Source organism: Telopea speciosissima, chromosome 8, assembly GCF_018873765.1.
Source record: "Telopea speciosissima isolate NSW1024214 ecotype Mountain lineage chromosome 8, Tspe_v1, whole genome shotgun sequence".
In the NCBI taxonomy this organism is placed as follows: Eukaryota; Viridiplantae; Streptophyta; class Magnoliopsida; order Proteales; family Proteaceae; genus Telopea; species Telopea speciosissima.
The window spans coordinates 13,985,826-14,002,036 of NC_057923.1; the positions used below are offsets into that span (position 1 = coordinate 13,985,826).

General features: G+C 38.7%; 1 protein-coding gene across 1 annotated transcript; it reads right to left on the minus strand.

Annotated features, from left to right (window-relative positions):
* Window positions 1-2,726: 2,726 nt before the first annotated feature.
* Window positions 2,727-14,231, minus strand: LOC122672677 (chloroplast sensor kinase, chloroplastic). The gene is made up of 9 exons (XM_043870147.1): window positions 13,659-14,231; window positions 13,033-13,203; window positions 12,609-12,926; window positions 9,504-9,569; window positions 9,343-9,411; window positions 9,153-9,245; window positions 5,843-6,066; window positions 4,128-4,401; window positions 2,727-3,128 (listed from the first exon to the last, which is right to left on the minus strand). Exons 1-9 carry the CDS (start codon window positions 14,091-14,093, stop codon window positions 2,874-2,876), a joined length of 1,905 nt encoding a protein of 634 aa, XP_043726082.1. The 5' UTR covers window positions 14,094-14,231; the 3' UTR covers window positions 2,727-2,873.
* Between the last annotated feature and the right edge of the window lie 1,980 nt (window positions 14,232-16,211).

The window sequence follows — 16,211 nt, forward strand, 5'->3', positions numbered from 1 at the left end:
TACGTATAGCAGCGTTGCAGTTACAGCAACGGATAAAGATCCAAATCCTGATAGTACTACATGTGATAATTTTACCATCTCTATAAATGAGACAAATTAATTAATATCCGCATTTAAGATAGGGGTCTCTAATTGTCTAAAAGAGTAAATAGCAATGGTGACCCTTTAACTAACTAACATTAATAGATGGGTTTGGGGGCAAATTGAGTCATTGACAAAATGGTGGTGACCCTTTAACTAACTAACATTAATAGATGGGTTTGGGGGGAAATTGAGTCATTGATAAAATGGCAATCAATATATATATATATATCAGTCTCGGTAAACCAACCTCAAGAGTCAAGCCCCACTTACATATGAAAGGGTAAATTACAGATCATCCCCTGATTTTCAATCGAAACTCAGATCACCCCTTGATTTTTGAAAAAAAACTCAAATTACTCCCTCTATAGTAACGGTGTTAGTTTGCTGTTAGTTATTGGGGTGAAAGGACTGTTTTACCCTTGTACTAAAATATTAGAATTAAATTTATAATACTACCCTTCAAAATTTATGTTTGGATGTCAAGGGTAGTTTAGAGATTTAAATTTATTTAACTAATTAATATCATCGCTTAACAGCAAAAAACTAACGTTAGGGACTAATTTATCATTTTGGGTCTAAACCAGGGGGTGATTTGAGTTTTTTCAAAAATCAAGGGATGATCTGAGTTTCGATTGAAAATGAGGGGTGATCGATGATTTACCCTATATGAAATGCAAAACGAGAGAAACCAGTAACACACACACAGACACGAACTGAGGAACGCAAGCAATTTCAGGAAAACTAAAGATGGAAATTAAAAGAGAGATTTGATTACTTGACAGGTGAGCAGAAGCAAATTAGTGGAGACAAGAAAGAGCGAATCCTTCAGACTTCTGTCTTATGCGGGATAGTCTCTAGTCGAGAGTAGTAGTAAGAACTAAGAAACGTAACGTATGAGTGATCCCATTTCTACGTAATTGATTGATAGAGAAAGAGCATCGTCTATGCGCGCGCACACACACACACACACATATATATATATATATAGTACATGCAATGGTGACTGCCGTGGTAATCATTCCGGCTGGATCTCCCACCACCTAACGTTCTTGCATCAAATTTGCTGCTCAAAAGTCATAGCAACCTCTTACCTCCAGCTCTGAGAGTTCTCTGATTCGCCAAATTGAACCATAGTTTTCCCAGCAGTTAGATGATAGGAATGTAAGGTACATAAAAGCTCTTGAATGTCACTATAAAATAAGGATGTAATCAAATCGAATTCGGTCGGATTGTAGCATTATCATATTAGTATTCGATTATATTCAAAAAATTTTGGATAATATTCTATTGGTTTTCAGATGAATTCGGATAATATCTTATCCATTGACATTTTACGTCGTGCTTTTAATTTTATATTGTATTTATTTTAATAGATATGTGATTTCATGTACCACAATGTATAAAACAATATATAAAAACCAATAGAAAATCTAAAAAAATAATCATATTATCTTAAATTATAAAAATAAAAATAAAAAACTTAATCGGCTAGACAGACACAAAGATATATTTCAACGATTTTATTGCCATCGGATTGCTAAACGAATTGGCTAATAATTGTTCGGATAAGGGGATTATGATCCAACAAATCAAAACCAAATTGATTTCCACCCTAAAGATAAGTTTCTCCAATGAAAACTGATTTGCGGTATCTTCCATTTTAGATCAGAACTCTTCAATAGGTCATTTGGCAACTTAACATAGCCTGGGCATAACAAATTTGCTGACGTAAGCTAAGGGTATGCAACAGATGTAGGCTAACTACTCTACCCAAAAATTTAGTAAAGGTCCACGAAATAAGCACATCATATATAAAGAAGTAGAAGAAGGGTGATGCCGTTGCATTTCTTTCCACTGGTAGTTAAGATGGCGCAGCCATGCCAATAATGTTCTCTCATGAAAAAAAATTTTAAAAAAAAAAGTATGCTTCTTGATACATAAAATTTTTATGGGACCATTTCCATGAGTCTATCTCTCTCCTTCCCATGTGACAAGACACCTCTGCCTCCTTGTTTTAAGGAGGAGAGAGATAGACACATGGGAGTGCTGGCGTAGGCCACCCTCCCGGACAGAAAACTGCTTCCCAATTTTTATTAATAGCTCAGTTGTTTCAAATTAGAGTTCGTTCAAGCAAACAGATTCATAGAATGCCAGGAAGCAACATAAGTGACCAAAAAAAATAAAGGGGAAATTCAACCTATTACCTGAAACAATTCGCTAAACTAGGATTTAAGAAAAGTTCATACATAAAAAAAGAGCAAAGGGACAACAGCTCGAACATGTAATTAACTCAACTATTTTGTGTTTCTCCGTCGGCTGCGAGTGCTGCTACGCCTTGCATTTCTTCTTCCCATTCACCAACCACAACTTTTGTGTTACCAGTTAGCAAACAGAACATATAGAACATTCTTACCTTCTATTTTGACTTTAAAAGAACAAGAAAACAACCAAATCTAGACAAAGAAATATTAGCTGGTTCCAGTAACCCTAAGAAAAAGTGGAATCTCCTAGTCTTCCAAGCTTTATTCATAACATTTTATGCACTCTAAAGGCAAACTGATTTAAGTCAATATAAGGAATGAACCCAGCAACCAGCAGAGACTTGCAATAAAGACCCCAAGAGAATGCTATATACAGATAACTATACAAGCAATCAATTTAGAAGTTACACAATATATATCGAACAACCTGTAATACAATCACCACCTGATAGAAATTTCAAGCAGTGACACATACCCATTTCTCTTACTATGGTGAGATGTACTGCAGTGGACAAGCCCACTTTTTTGCTATGCTGTTTGAGTTGCACTGTTTGGGCCAGATGCATCTGGATGTGAAGGCAACCAGAGCTCTATACGAGTTCCACCTGCCCCAAGGGCAGCATCTGGGGTCCGGGGTGATATGACACGAACAACACAACCATAACTCTCCAGTATTTCACGAGCAACAGCCAGACCAGCAACAAAGTTCCATGTCCTGTTATCTTCTATCATACCTTCGGAGAAGAGATCTACTCCAAATGGTGTGAGGGAATGCATCTGTGTCTGCAAGAAAATGGACCCATAAATTCCACTCAGGCACAACTAACAGAATGAGTTCCAGTGTTGTTCTAATATCACACTTCAATACATAAATCATATACATAATACATCTGGGATCTTCTAGAACTTGATGCTACTGCATTACAACTAATAGGTCCGTAGGCTTTCTCTGGGTCATTCAACATACATTTAACCTCTAAGGGGAAATTTGGAATAGATGCTTGAGATAACCTGATGGAAAATGCAACTGGAACACCAATCCTTAAAGTCACCACTTTTCTGCCCTCAAATTTGGAAAAAGGGCAACCTAGGGCCACCCTACAGTTATTTAAGTTGCATTGAATGTGGCAGTGAGGAGCTGCCTATAACATTGCTTTTATCTGATATGTTTGACTTTCTACACAGCAGCTCTCTCCCAATCTTCCTAAAATGTGTGCTAAGCGCACATCATAGAAAGGAAATTCACTGCTCCCATCCTGAAACAAGTATTCCTCATTCTGTAAGTACTTGGCTCGATGAAAATGGCAATATCAGTTTCAATGCATGAAACCATGACAAAGATAATCAGTTTAACTTCTAACTAACCTCCCAGTTTGACTTTGGACTTTCACCCATGTTTCATTACAAACACATTCTGATAACATTTGTTTCACTGACAATGAATAGGCTCGCCCAACATTCAAATAGTCCGATCGATGAACATGTCTAAGGATGGCTGGGATCTTGCATCAGGAATGGGTCATATAATCATATTCGGCTTGGGTGATCCAGGTAGTACCCACTATGTGATGCATGCGGCTAGGGTGATGGGGAAGACACTTTTAAGTATGTTTTGTTCATACAAGAAGTGGGAACAACATGAAAGAGGTTTTTCAAACTAGTAAACAATATCTAAAGTCTAAGCATGCAAACATGTAATTTATGGCAAATATAGAGAGATTCCTCAAATATTGAAGTCTAAATTCAAGAAAACATGCAGGAGGGGAAATTCGCTATCATTACCATGTAGTGCATGTCAGGGCCATCATCATCTATTACAACAAGAGCACCACCAGCTGGTGCTCCCATAGATACAATCTGAACCTTGCCACCAACATGCGTACGTAACAGTGCACCCTCGATCAGGTTGCTCAGTGCCTGGCGCAAATCAGATTCTTCTACAGAAACTTGAAAGGATTGTGGAAATTCACTTAGTTCCACTGTGCGTTTCTGCTTATGAGCTAAAGGTCTTGCAGCCGCAACCAGATCTTCCAGCATATCAGACACATTGCAAGGTCTGCCTGACAGAAAGAAAAATCATAAGCAACAGGGAACTTTCATAGTAATAGGCAGAGTAAATGAAACAGCTTTCGAAGCAAGCAGAGACATATTAAAGGTACAATACTTTTCCAAGTGCAGATATTCACAACATGAAGATCTTGAGGGCAGATAATGATCAGGGGGTTAGCACTGCCATTTTAACCAGGACCGCCAAATAGATTCCAGTAAACCAACTCAATCAGAAAGCATCATGACAGTCAGGTTATTAACTATCCATTAATTTCAGAAATTCAAGGAAAAATATGGTTATTTGTGCATAACTACCTATTTGTTTACACTAATGGTGAAGCAGATCACTGTGGAGGAACCATCCAATGGGGGGTATGACCCCTATGTGTTCCACCACATGTAACAGTATTCCCATTGGCAAACTGTACTCAGGATCTACGCCAAACAAACATTATATTTCTTATTGCTCAAAGCATGAAATTTTAGGCAACCTAATAGAACTGTCAGACATTGGAGAAAACGGAGATGGCAATACCAAAAGGCAACGATGACCCAAAATACAACACTTTAAACTTCATCATAAGTTGTAAAATTTTGCCCAGAGAAATTATCAAGAAGCTTGAAGAGAGAAAGAGAGAATAGCACATGTGTGTTCATAAGAGTATGTGTGCCGGGCTATTTGTTGTACTTTACTCCCACCCTTTTGCATGTAGTTGATATTTTTGTAATGTTATCCAGCTAGGCAGGTTTTTCATTTTTTATGTTATATAACATCATACATCCCCAAAAAAAGGGGGAGGGGAGGAACATATGTTAGCAATTTTCAATGTGCAGTTTTTTTTTTTTTTTTTTTTTTGGGGGGGGGGGAATCAAAACAATAGATTAGAAACACCATTTCGGAGCTATTGCACTTGGTCTAGCATTCGTACCTCATTGATAGCCTAGTGTTCAACTTCAAGAAGTTATATCATAGACAGGACATTGGTAATTGCATATAGAATGAATAGTAATATTTATCAACAGCTAATAATTCAGTCATCCTGCCCCTTTGATCATGTCTGAATTCACACCAGCACAAATCTGTGTCCAGATCCAGATCCAACTAGGATTCATGGTGGAGGATATTCAACACGAAATCCCCAATCGATAAAGGCAAATAAATATGGATATCGGTGAAGTCTGAATATTTGAGCTTAATCTTATTGAAAAAGAACAGTCTTTAACATTGCAATCAAATTTAAAATACGTGGATGGAGTGAATTTTGGATCCAAGACACTAATTTATGCCCTACACAAGTATAAGTGTATAACTCCTACCGGAGTTTGTTCCTAAAGTAAGCTCTCCCGACAAGGACCCCAGCAGCTCATGAATTGAATGAAAATCTAACCAAACACCAGGTAAGCTTTTGGGCAACAACTTAAAAGGTTATCTCCAAGTCAAAAACTACCTGATATTGTGTTGTTGAAGTGCTGCGAGGGCAAGAGGCGGCATAGGCATCTCTAAGTCTTTCCCTGAAGCACTTCGAGGAAGTGTTGGACCTGATTTTTGCTCGCTATCACCATGATTTTCCCCATTGCTCTCCGGTAATCTTGATCTCACTGATTCTGGACGAGGATATGTTGAGTTATGAATCCTCCTCAATGTTTCTTCATTATAACGAACAACATTAGCCTGCAAGACATCCAGAATTAATCAGACTGACTCGTTGGAAACAAGGTCAGGAAAACAGTAGAAGGAATGCTGTTATATGGCGAGGAATTATGTGGGAGAGGGGGGGGGGAAGGGCTTTAAAAATTCAGTTCCTGAACTGAATTGATGATTTCTCAACAACAGTAAGGGACAATTAATGAGAATGATGGGAAAACAAGGCAATGGAAGAATGACCGTCAGCACAAGTTGACAGGAAATTTGTACTCAACCTCGTGCTGGTCCCCCCCCCCCCCCCCCAACAAAAAAAATTGAGGTAGTATGGTCTCTCAGTATGATGCTACATCCAGGAAATACACTTATTAAAATAAAAATGACTAGGAAAAGCATCCAGCTATAACCTACCTTGGGACCTTAAGCCAGCTTCTGTCAACATCACAGTTCTAAAGCATGGGAAGATGCTGATGGAGAATATGTGATCCAATCATTTATGAGTTATGACCTTTTTCAGTTGAGTTAGGGTTATTTTGCTCATTATTGAGTTTTCAGGAGTTTAAAAAGGTCGTGTTAGTTTACTATTTTTCGTATATTTTCTTTTTATATTTTCATGAAAAGAAAAAAAAGCAAAGTTGTAATTGTGTTGAAAAAGAGTCTAAATAATTTGCTATTTTACAGGTCTGTCTGATTAAACCTATATAGGTGAACTTTGGATTTGTAACCTGACTTGTTTGCCCTGTGCACATTAAATGGAGTAACTGAGCAGAGGGGGAAAAGCGGTTATTTGGCCAAAAACTTGAATTCCCACCTAAATGCAAACTAGGTGGTCAGAAATGAAAAACCACTTTCCTCCTCAAAGGCCGAGACCCAGATGACTCCATTTATTGAAACACAAGGTTCATCTACATTGAAAAACCTCTGGGTGCCACTGCCACTACCTGTCTTGTCTCTCAAATGTTCGAACAGAGACTCAAGGATATAGATGAGCTTCGTACAGAAATACAGTCTTGGTTGCAAAATGGTTGGGATTGGAATGGTACTAGGCAAATAAGATTTTGAAAAAGAGATCCACAGATCCATCCAAAAAAGGACTTTCAATCATGATGGATCCGTGGATAGCTATTAGCAAAGGGCTCGGCAAGAACGCAGGAAGATGGGAAGACTTGAAAGAAGTAATGGTCATATTAAAGTTTGATGTGTCAATTTATCTTAAAGATTCCTACCTCCTACAAATTTATCCTTTTCTTTGAGTAGCCTGATGCCTCCCACTATAGGACATACAAACCTGTCCAAACCTGCAATGAACATAAGTGCCAGGTGACCCTTTCCAATGATTCCCTTCTACATCAGCACCTTACCCTAGAACCATTCCCTCCTCACTTACTACTGTCTCATGCAGTCAGTATTTCCCATTAACCGATGCCTTTTTTTTGGTAAATTGTACCACTTGCAATATACAATAACAGAAGCAATAGTTGCTGACAAGCCTTGATCCCAAAACTGGGCATACTGAAATTAATTCAACAGGCACTCCCTCTCCTTGTCTTCGTAGATGAGTGTTCTGGACGGTGTATATACTTTATCTACAATTCCTCCAATTGTTCATCCAAAAATGTTAAATTTCTTTTTCTCATAGTCATAATAGTTTACTGCTCTTCTCTAAAAATTTCCGCACCATGTTTCATTGAAACATGATCCAAATCCAGCCTTGCAATTGCAAAAACCAATGGCTTTTTTCATTTTTTGCTTGGCCCACCCTGAGTGCATGCTCCATTTTTTAGCAACGTAAACAAAAGCAGTAATCCCTGGGAACCTTGAATAGAAAACTCAGATGAACTTGAATGTTTGGAATTGCAAAAAGGGGTTGAAGATGGGGAGGAAGGAGGAAAGCATGGTAGTGGTTCAATGAAGACTAAAGACATCGGAAATTCTATGAATATGTCCTCAAATCCATGATTTAGAGAAACTTTCTCAATTTTTAACACTTATGGAGCAAACATGAGATTTTACAGATTTCTCCTTCGAGTCGGAGTCATTCTTTATGAGTCATGGGCTAATAAAAGAGGTAGCAATGCATTTGACACTCCAAAGATGTCAACCAGAAAAATTCTTTACCATTGATTTGCTACATTTAGTAAATCTTGTATTTCTAGTCATAGTAAGTTCAGGAAGATACTTTTGTGGATGCACATATAAGCAATCCGAACTTCCAACTCAGAAAGGATCCATGTTTGTCAGCTGAACCCAAGAAAGGATTGCATAACATTTAATCCAGAAAGAATCTATGTTTTGATGGGCCAGGCACTACTATAAATTCATAAAAAATAAAATAAATGAAAATTGAAAGAAAGTTGAACGAGTTATCAAAGAGAACACATGTACAGGAACATCCAAATAAGACATAAACAAATATACACAGTTAGGTAGATGGGGCCAGGGTTTGCTGGTGCAAGGCAATAGACTAAAACACTATGTTAACATGATTTTATAAGAACGAGATGATAACTCTAAATGGATCCACACGTTTCCACAGTGCACCCTCTTCCAACATTGCAAGTTTCAAACCATTAGCCCTCACATGGCAAAAAAGAACACTATTTTTCCTTGACTTGCTTATTAAAAAATACAAACTTCAACAGCTATTGTTTTTGGGTTAAATAGCAATACAAGGTTAGCCATGGATGCAATGTGGAGAATACTGTAAATGGCTAATCCAGACGGTTGAAGAATTTTGATCTGCCATCTTAGCACTCCAAGAGGAAGAAAACTCTGTCATTCTGGCTAGCATTTTAATGGACTGTCAGCTGATGTTTAGATCATTTGGATCATTAATTGGTGGGTCTAAATGGCCTGGCCCTACCCTCACAACAATTTATGGCTAAAGAACCATTGGCCATGCTAATGGATCATTTAGCCCAAAAATCAAAGCAGATGGTTTGATAAAGACACCAGGTAACTCACTAATTGTTTTTTCTTTTCTCTGTTTTTTTTTTAAGTTCTTACTCACTCACAAATCATGGATGGAAGCTTCAGCTTCAACAAATCCCACTAATCCTTTTTGCATAGAAGATATATAGATACTTATGAGGGAGTAAAAGTGGGAGAGAGAATGCCTTTGTGAGGTAGACCGCATCCTGAAGCTGTTGCAAAGTATCTCTCATATGATCACCTTGCACCAATATGTCTTCAACAATATCATAAGAGATCTGCAACAGCATATTAGTATTGTGACTCTACAATGAAAATAAACATGGACGTAAAGCTAAAGCTGAAAAGGGAAAACAAGCAATACAAACCACAAACCTCGCTTCTCTTCATATGAATAGATAACATTTTGCTCAAAGTCCTGATGCTAGAAAGGGGACCTCTTATCTGTAATTGAAGGGAGGAATACCTTAAAAACTGTTCTTCAAAAAGGTAAAATGAAGTGCAAAGTAAGAAACAATGTCAATGAAAGATCTTACTTGTTCAACAAGATTACTCATTCTGACATTATTTTGCCAAGATGATTGCTGCAGTAGAGTTCCTTTCTGTTAAGAAATACAAAGAAGTTATCTGCAGCCCTGGATGACCAAATATCACAGTGAAGGATGAAAAATGTCCAGAAGAAAAGTATGCATCGGAGTTAGAGAACAATAATCCAGCAAAAAACAAAGAAGAGAGAACATGCTGAGCATCTGATAAACTGGAAAATATATATAATAAAGACAACCTCAAACAAACAAGTCAACAATGATTGTAAACTTAATGAAAATCAGTTTGATGACAATGATAACACCATATTGATGTAAAATTAGACAGAAATCCATCAAAGCAGATAAAATCAGCGGAAATGAGATACAAGTTCTGAAAAAAAGACACCAAGGGGATAAAGGAATGGGTGAGGATGATAGGAAGTCTAATATGCATGCAAGCCATTTCTGGCAATTCATTAATGCAGCCATTCCATTAAATGATTTTATTTTCATATTTTCATTTTGTTCTTGAAACCCAAACATCAGCACATGAGATTGGGGTCGGGGTCATTTTCTGTACTATTAGTTCCACCACCATCCTTTGAAATTTACATCATCTACGGTTCATAAATATCTTATATTCTTTACCAGACACAAAAATAACATGGTTACATTTACGGCACAACTTTGAGGGGGGAAAAGTGAAGTAGCAGAACTAAAAGGCAACTTCCTCAAATAGAATGCGACTGGCATAGAGCATGGACTTGAAATTTGCATTAGACATCCAAAGACTCCTGCATTTCCCCGAGTCAATATTCACTAACCATAGAGGTGGCAGGAAATGGGACCAATCCAGGTTCAGGTTGGACAATGAGCTGGTCTCCGTTGCTATCTATCCAAACTGGGAACTTACTTCAGACAAGGACATCTGTCAATGCCCAACCTTGTTTCAACTTTCAATCCAGGCTGATAGGGTGGTTGACCTCTTTTGGCAATTCACATTCTAAAAGAAATTTGTAATTGAGTTAAACCACTGCTCGACATACATTTTTAAGATTTGAACTAAATCTACGTGTCATAATTAACAACGCAAATCAACTAAAATCAACTAAGCTAAAACTTAAATTATAAGCTGAATTAATCAAATAGAGAATATATCTTAAAGCTAAATTAACCTGTTACTGAATATATCATAAAATCCCTAACTCAAATTTTGGGACGTTTGAATTGCAACCTAGATCCAGATTTTAGACTAAATGTTCTCGTCCGAACCCAATTAAATATGTAGGTTGGAAAAAATATTAGGAACCCTAATAACCTAGCAAAACTCAGATGCTAAGTTGTCCTACTTTTACTGTCACTTTGTTACTCATGAGGAAGAAAAGATGATAAAAAATAACAAGGAAAGGCATAAATGAACATAGAAGGTGATAAATGGGTGCAAACCCTCCTCTGTTATTCTTTTGCATGAACTTGATACTATTCACGCAGGGTTGCGATGCCCAAATAGTGGCATTGAAATAGCTTAAAGATATCTGATCCAGAAGTTGCTATAAAGTGCATGAATGACTAGTTTCCTTGCCCTTCAAAGGTTATGCTCCACAAGATTGAAGCCTTAAGAATGATTTTGTTAAGTCCACTACTTTGTTTTGTACTGAATAGAAACAGAAGGAGGTGTTGACTTCCTAGCTCACTATGACTGTTATCTTCAAGAGCTTGTTGTTATGTCCAAGGAACTAAAACTCGTCTCGAGTACAGGTTTCGAGCTGGCCAAATAGTGAGTTGGGTCGAGATCTCGACGAGTTGTGGTATTTTTTTTCTTTTCAACTCGATGGTTAGTTTTGTTGGGTTTTAAACCTAATTTGGGGCTGAAACTTGGTACTCAGCCTATTTTGGGCCATTTAAACACAATGGTACTATCAGATTTTGAAAAATCAAAGTCCAAATAGGAATTTCACTTAGTGGGAAACCAGGACAGACACTTACTTATGCTAGAAACCAGGACACACTTATTTCTGCCTAATATCATTTAAGTAAATGTTTTTGTATTTCATTTACTTAAGATATTATTCATAAATAAGCAAATATCTCATATTTGAATCCAATAAAAATAGTTAAAGAATCAAAGTTCAAAAGGAAGAAAGTCAACCCCCCAGTTCAAGAACAAAAACTAGATTTTCGACGGTAGATGCAATTTTCAACTTTCTAATGCTGGGGTTTTTCTCAAATCTTAAAATCTCATAAATCTTAATATGGTAAAACATTGCTAAAAACCAAAAGTGCGGTAAAATATTCATTTGTTTTGATGCCCAAAAAAATTTTCATTCAGAGCGATTTTGACAGCATTCTTGCACACCAAATTAAATTTGACCGGTACATAACTCCTCCAATATAAATTAGATTTAAGCAATCTTGGATTTGTTGGAAAGCTTTGTTGAAATGAAATACAAATATAAAAACATTTACTTAAATGATATTAGGTATAAATAAGTGTTTGTATACAAAGGTTCGCATAGATAGGTGTCTATATACCAAGATTTCCCACCGAGATTTCGCTTCTCGGTCGAGATCTAACACTCAAAAGGAGTTTGGGTTGTCACTCGAGTTGGGGTAAAATATCATTTCACCCTTGATCTCATCTCGAGGTCTTGAAAAAGTAAGATTTTCATCAAGATCTCGCGAGTTTTAGTTCTATGGTTATGTCATCTAACTTCCCGATTCCCTTCATTGTACAGTTCACAAGGATGCTAGGGGATGTAAACATAAGACAGTGTAAAATCCTTTTTGGATCCACTCCGCAGCTCTTACAAATTATAGAAACCTCCCCCCCCCCCCCCCCCAACAAAGGAATAAAGCGATAAACACCCCCACCCCCCACCCCAAAAAAAAAGGGGTAAACCTATGAGTCCAGAATCAGCTGAATAGATTAGTAAGAAGGTCAATCATAATGAATAATTCCTTTAAACACAAAGTTATGAAGTTTGCTTTTTAGCAATCCTAACCCTTCCCTCCCAACCTTCTGTCATTTAAGTTGAGTCTTCTTCTCACTTTATGAATGGAATAATGGATTGGTCTAATATGGGGGAAAAAAACACGAATTTCGAAATAAGCTACCTGATCCATAACATAAGCACAGGCCAAAGAGCGAGAAATGTTAATAGCACTTGAAATCTGTTCAGCAGTGAACTTGTGATCTGTTTTCGATGAATCCTCCTTAAAAGTCTGGATTTCCCACATTTTTCTACCAGAACATGGAGGTAGTCCACAAGCTTCTTCAAGAGATGATCCAAGTGATATATCCTGCCTTTCAGTGTCAGAATCTCTACAATTTCCAAAGTCCATCATTGGAAGCTCAGCAACCAAAAATCCCACAACAAATGGGTGCTTAACCATAGGGAAGACTAAAGCCCTACACTCGGGAATAATTTCCACCTGCAATCAAAATCAACTTTCCGATTTCAATACGAGGAATCACAAATGACAAATGAACTAATAGATACAACTTAACTAGCATCACCATGCTAACCAAAACCCATACTTGCCGATTTGAAAGTGTGGCTTCTGCTGCTCGTGAGCCCGTTGGAATTCCAAAATTACCAATTAACACAATAACATCAGCTCTGTCAGGAATACTGATTCTGGGATACAAAATAACTCGCCGAAGTTCCAATTGGTCCATGACATAACTACCAGCTGGTCTTACGTATACCTGCAGAGATACTTAAAATTAAAGACTTCCAGTAATGTCAAGCTCAAGAAAATGTTCTTTTAGATAAAATTATATAATAATGAAAGTGGTATTTCGTTGGGGTGTACATCATTTGCAACTTGTAAACTGCTTGTAAATTTGTCCAGCACTCGGATCTTCTACCGAGTTCTGGGAATCCATGATGGGAGCGGAAGAGACGAGGGGGGTGGGGTTGGGAATGTAAAATTGTTCACAAACTTGAGCTGTAGGTGTTACCCAACCGCAATCAGTATCCCAAGCCGCCGCCCCCGCCCCCCCCCCCAAAAAAAAAAAAAAAAACACACACACACACACACACACAAAAAAGGCGCAAAGTCTGCAATTCAAAAATAGGAACAAATAACTTCAAAGCATAAAATGGAGGAAGCATTGAACAGAGGAAGGAAGTCAATAAATGAGAGATATCATGAACAGACCGATAGCACAGCGTCCGGATGGATAATTCTCTGGAAAAGGTTCAACTGCTCCATACAGAGGTTCTGAAAATCGGGACTTGGCAAGACCAACCCATTCTTTCCATCTCCCTTGATCCTCTGCTCGAATTCAACAGGAGAGGTTGAAGCATTGCGTATAGCCGCTGCGAGAGCGGAGGCTGAAGGGACCAAATCCTCTTTCTCTCCACCTTCACTGGAACCAGAGTCGGTGACGAGATGAAAGGTTTCAGTTTCATTTTCATTTCTGGTGACGGCAAAATGCTTCTGCGGGGAAGCATGTCTTCGGGAAGAAGTGTGGTTCTGGAAGTATAGGAGAAGGCAAGGATTTTGGTTGTTGAAGGGGCAACAACGGATAGCGTTCCGATGGATGCTATGGCCAGTTAGAGTAGCTCCGGCGGTAATCGCAGAGAACATCATCGCCTTAACGGATTCTCGGCAAAATTGGAAATAGCTAATGAAACAAGAGACGAGTGGTTTTGGTTCTGTGATTCTATTAGCAAAAATGAACTTTGGGTTCGCATTAAATGGTTAAACCATTAAAGTTCTGACACTCAAAAGTTCCACTGGACTGACATTCGACTGGAGAGAGAAAGATGCAGAGCGAGTGAGAGAGTGGAGTCTGAGTCTCTGAGAGAGACCTGCTGTGTTCTGTGGCAGTAAAGTAGACGATCTCTGGTGAGGCTTCAATGGATTAAACAAAGTGCGCTAAGTCAAACCATTTAAAGAAAAGCCCAACCCAGTAATGAGCAGCCCAACCATGCTCAGATAAAAGTGAACAATGCTTCATTTGTTTCCACGTAAAAATGGTAGGGAGAAAAAAGAATTTTTTTTTTCTCTTTTTTGTGAAACATTTTTTTTTTGGGGAAACCCTAATCAATCATAAGGGTGCAGCGTGTACCTGTGCCAAGGCACACTCTAGCACAAAAAGACCGATCCACCCATGCGGTGCCTTGGACAACGCTTGACCAAGACTAGCTAGCCTAGACCATTCAAGCCTTTTGATGATCACCTCATACGATTTCACAACAACCAACGAACCAATGCTAGTCGAGGCTCACTCGACCTCCCCAAGATTCTTCACTGCTCACCCAACATGTCCCTCGTTGTGTAGCCCAAATTGAAATCATACTAAGCCAGCCATCATGACAATGCTCAAGATATAATCCAGCCCCACTCGAATGGCACAGTGAATACTGAAGGCTTGCCAAACCTACGGCATATCTGCTCATTTAATGCCACCATTGTCGCCCATCCTTGGCAAGTAGCTAGCACCACATAGACACGCCTAAGCAAGGCTAACGCAAGCCAAGGACCGGCACATTCGCATGCTAGACATGGGATAGTCCATTCGCTCCAGATTCACGTGCCACTGTCGCATAGGGTATGCTAGTGACACATAAATAGGAACCTCTGCTTCCGCAACAGCGCGCCACAGCAACACCTTCCACTAGTCCATGGTCCTCGTCAGTAACCAAACCTACAGAGGAAACACCTATCGCCCACTTCGGCTCCAAGTGCCCACCCATGGAGTACATGTACTGTTCTGCATGCATGGCCAGACCAACCCCGCACACAGTGCCTTGCCTGTGACTGCCTTGTTAATTCTTATGGCTTGCCATGATGCCATGCTAGGAGCCATGATACCAAGGGGGATGAGGCACACCACCCCTCCTCAAGGTTGGTCTGATGCTTTTCGTGGATTTCCAGAAAGAGACATGAAACCTCTCGAAAAATCATACTGATGGATAACGAAATGTCATGAGGTAAAAGTGACTCCCGTTTCAAGCAACGCTATGCTCCCTCCTCCAAGGCCCAATCCAAACCACCCTTCAAGCTACCATGCATGCCCATGCGTGCCCACCAATGTGTCACGACCATGTCAAGCAAGATGTCACTGATAGCAAGCCGAGGCACACCATCGATTAGTGTTCTTTCGCCCATTTTTTTTAATTTTATTGCAAGGCCTACATTGGAGGCTTGGAGCCTCCCTGGAATTGCACCACTCCCACTGGGTGGAGGGGTGCCACTGAGCTAGAAACTCACAAAAAAAAAAAAAAAAAAAAAGGCATGCGGATTTCTTGATATGCCCTCTCACATAAATGAGCGCCCCACACATTATCTCTTTTTTCATAAATTCCTTTTATTTGACTATTCATGGGGGGGGGGGTTCTATGCACCCAAATTAATAATCGGGCTCCCCAAAATAAAAAAGTTGCATTTCTTTTTTATGAAAAACAAATTTTATTCATGTACTTGGCCTTATAACAAACAATGTCAACAGAAAATATTTTATTTGCCCTATAATTGTTTTATGATATTTGGTCATAAAAATAGTGTGTCCACTTATATCTGCTTTATTTAGGGAGCGAGGGTTCTACATGTTTTGGTGACAATGGAGAAATTCCAATATGATCAACTTCTCAAATTCAATAAATAATTATTGGAAAAGGTATTCGTACACGGGAGATTCTCATGTCAACCCCATCAAATAAAAGGGACAAGGGTTTTTACGTCATTTTTTATTAGCATTTATGT

Excerpts from the sequence above, each read along its gene's own strand:
- LOC122672677 (XM_043870147.1), bottom strand. The coding sequence starts at position 14,093 with ATGATGTTCTCTGCGATTACCGCCGGAGCTACTCTAACTGGCCATAGC. Across the intron at positions 12,927-13,032 it reads CCACACTTTCAAATCGGCAA|GTGGAAATTATTCCCGAGTG; the intron begins GTATGGGTTTTG and ends TTTTGATTGCAG. Across the intron at positions 4,402-5,842 it reads CTTCAACAACACAATATCAG|ACCTTGCAATGTGTCTGATA; the intron begins GTAGTTTTTGAC and ends TCTGTCAGGCAG.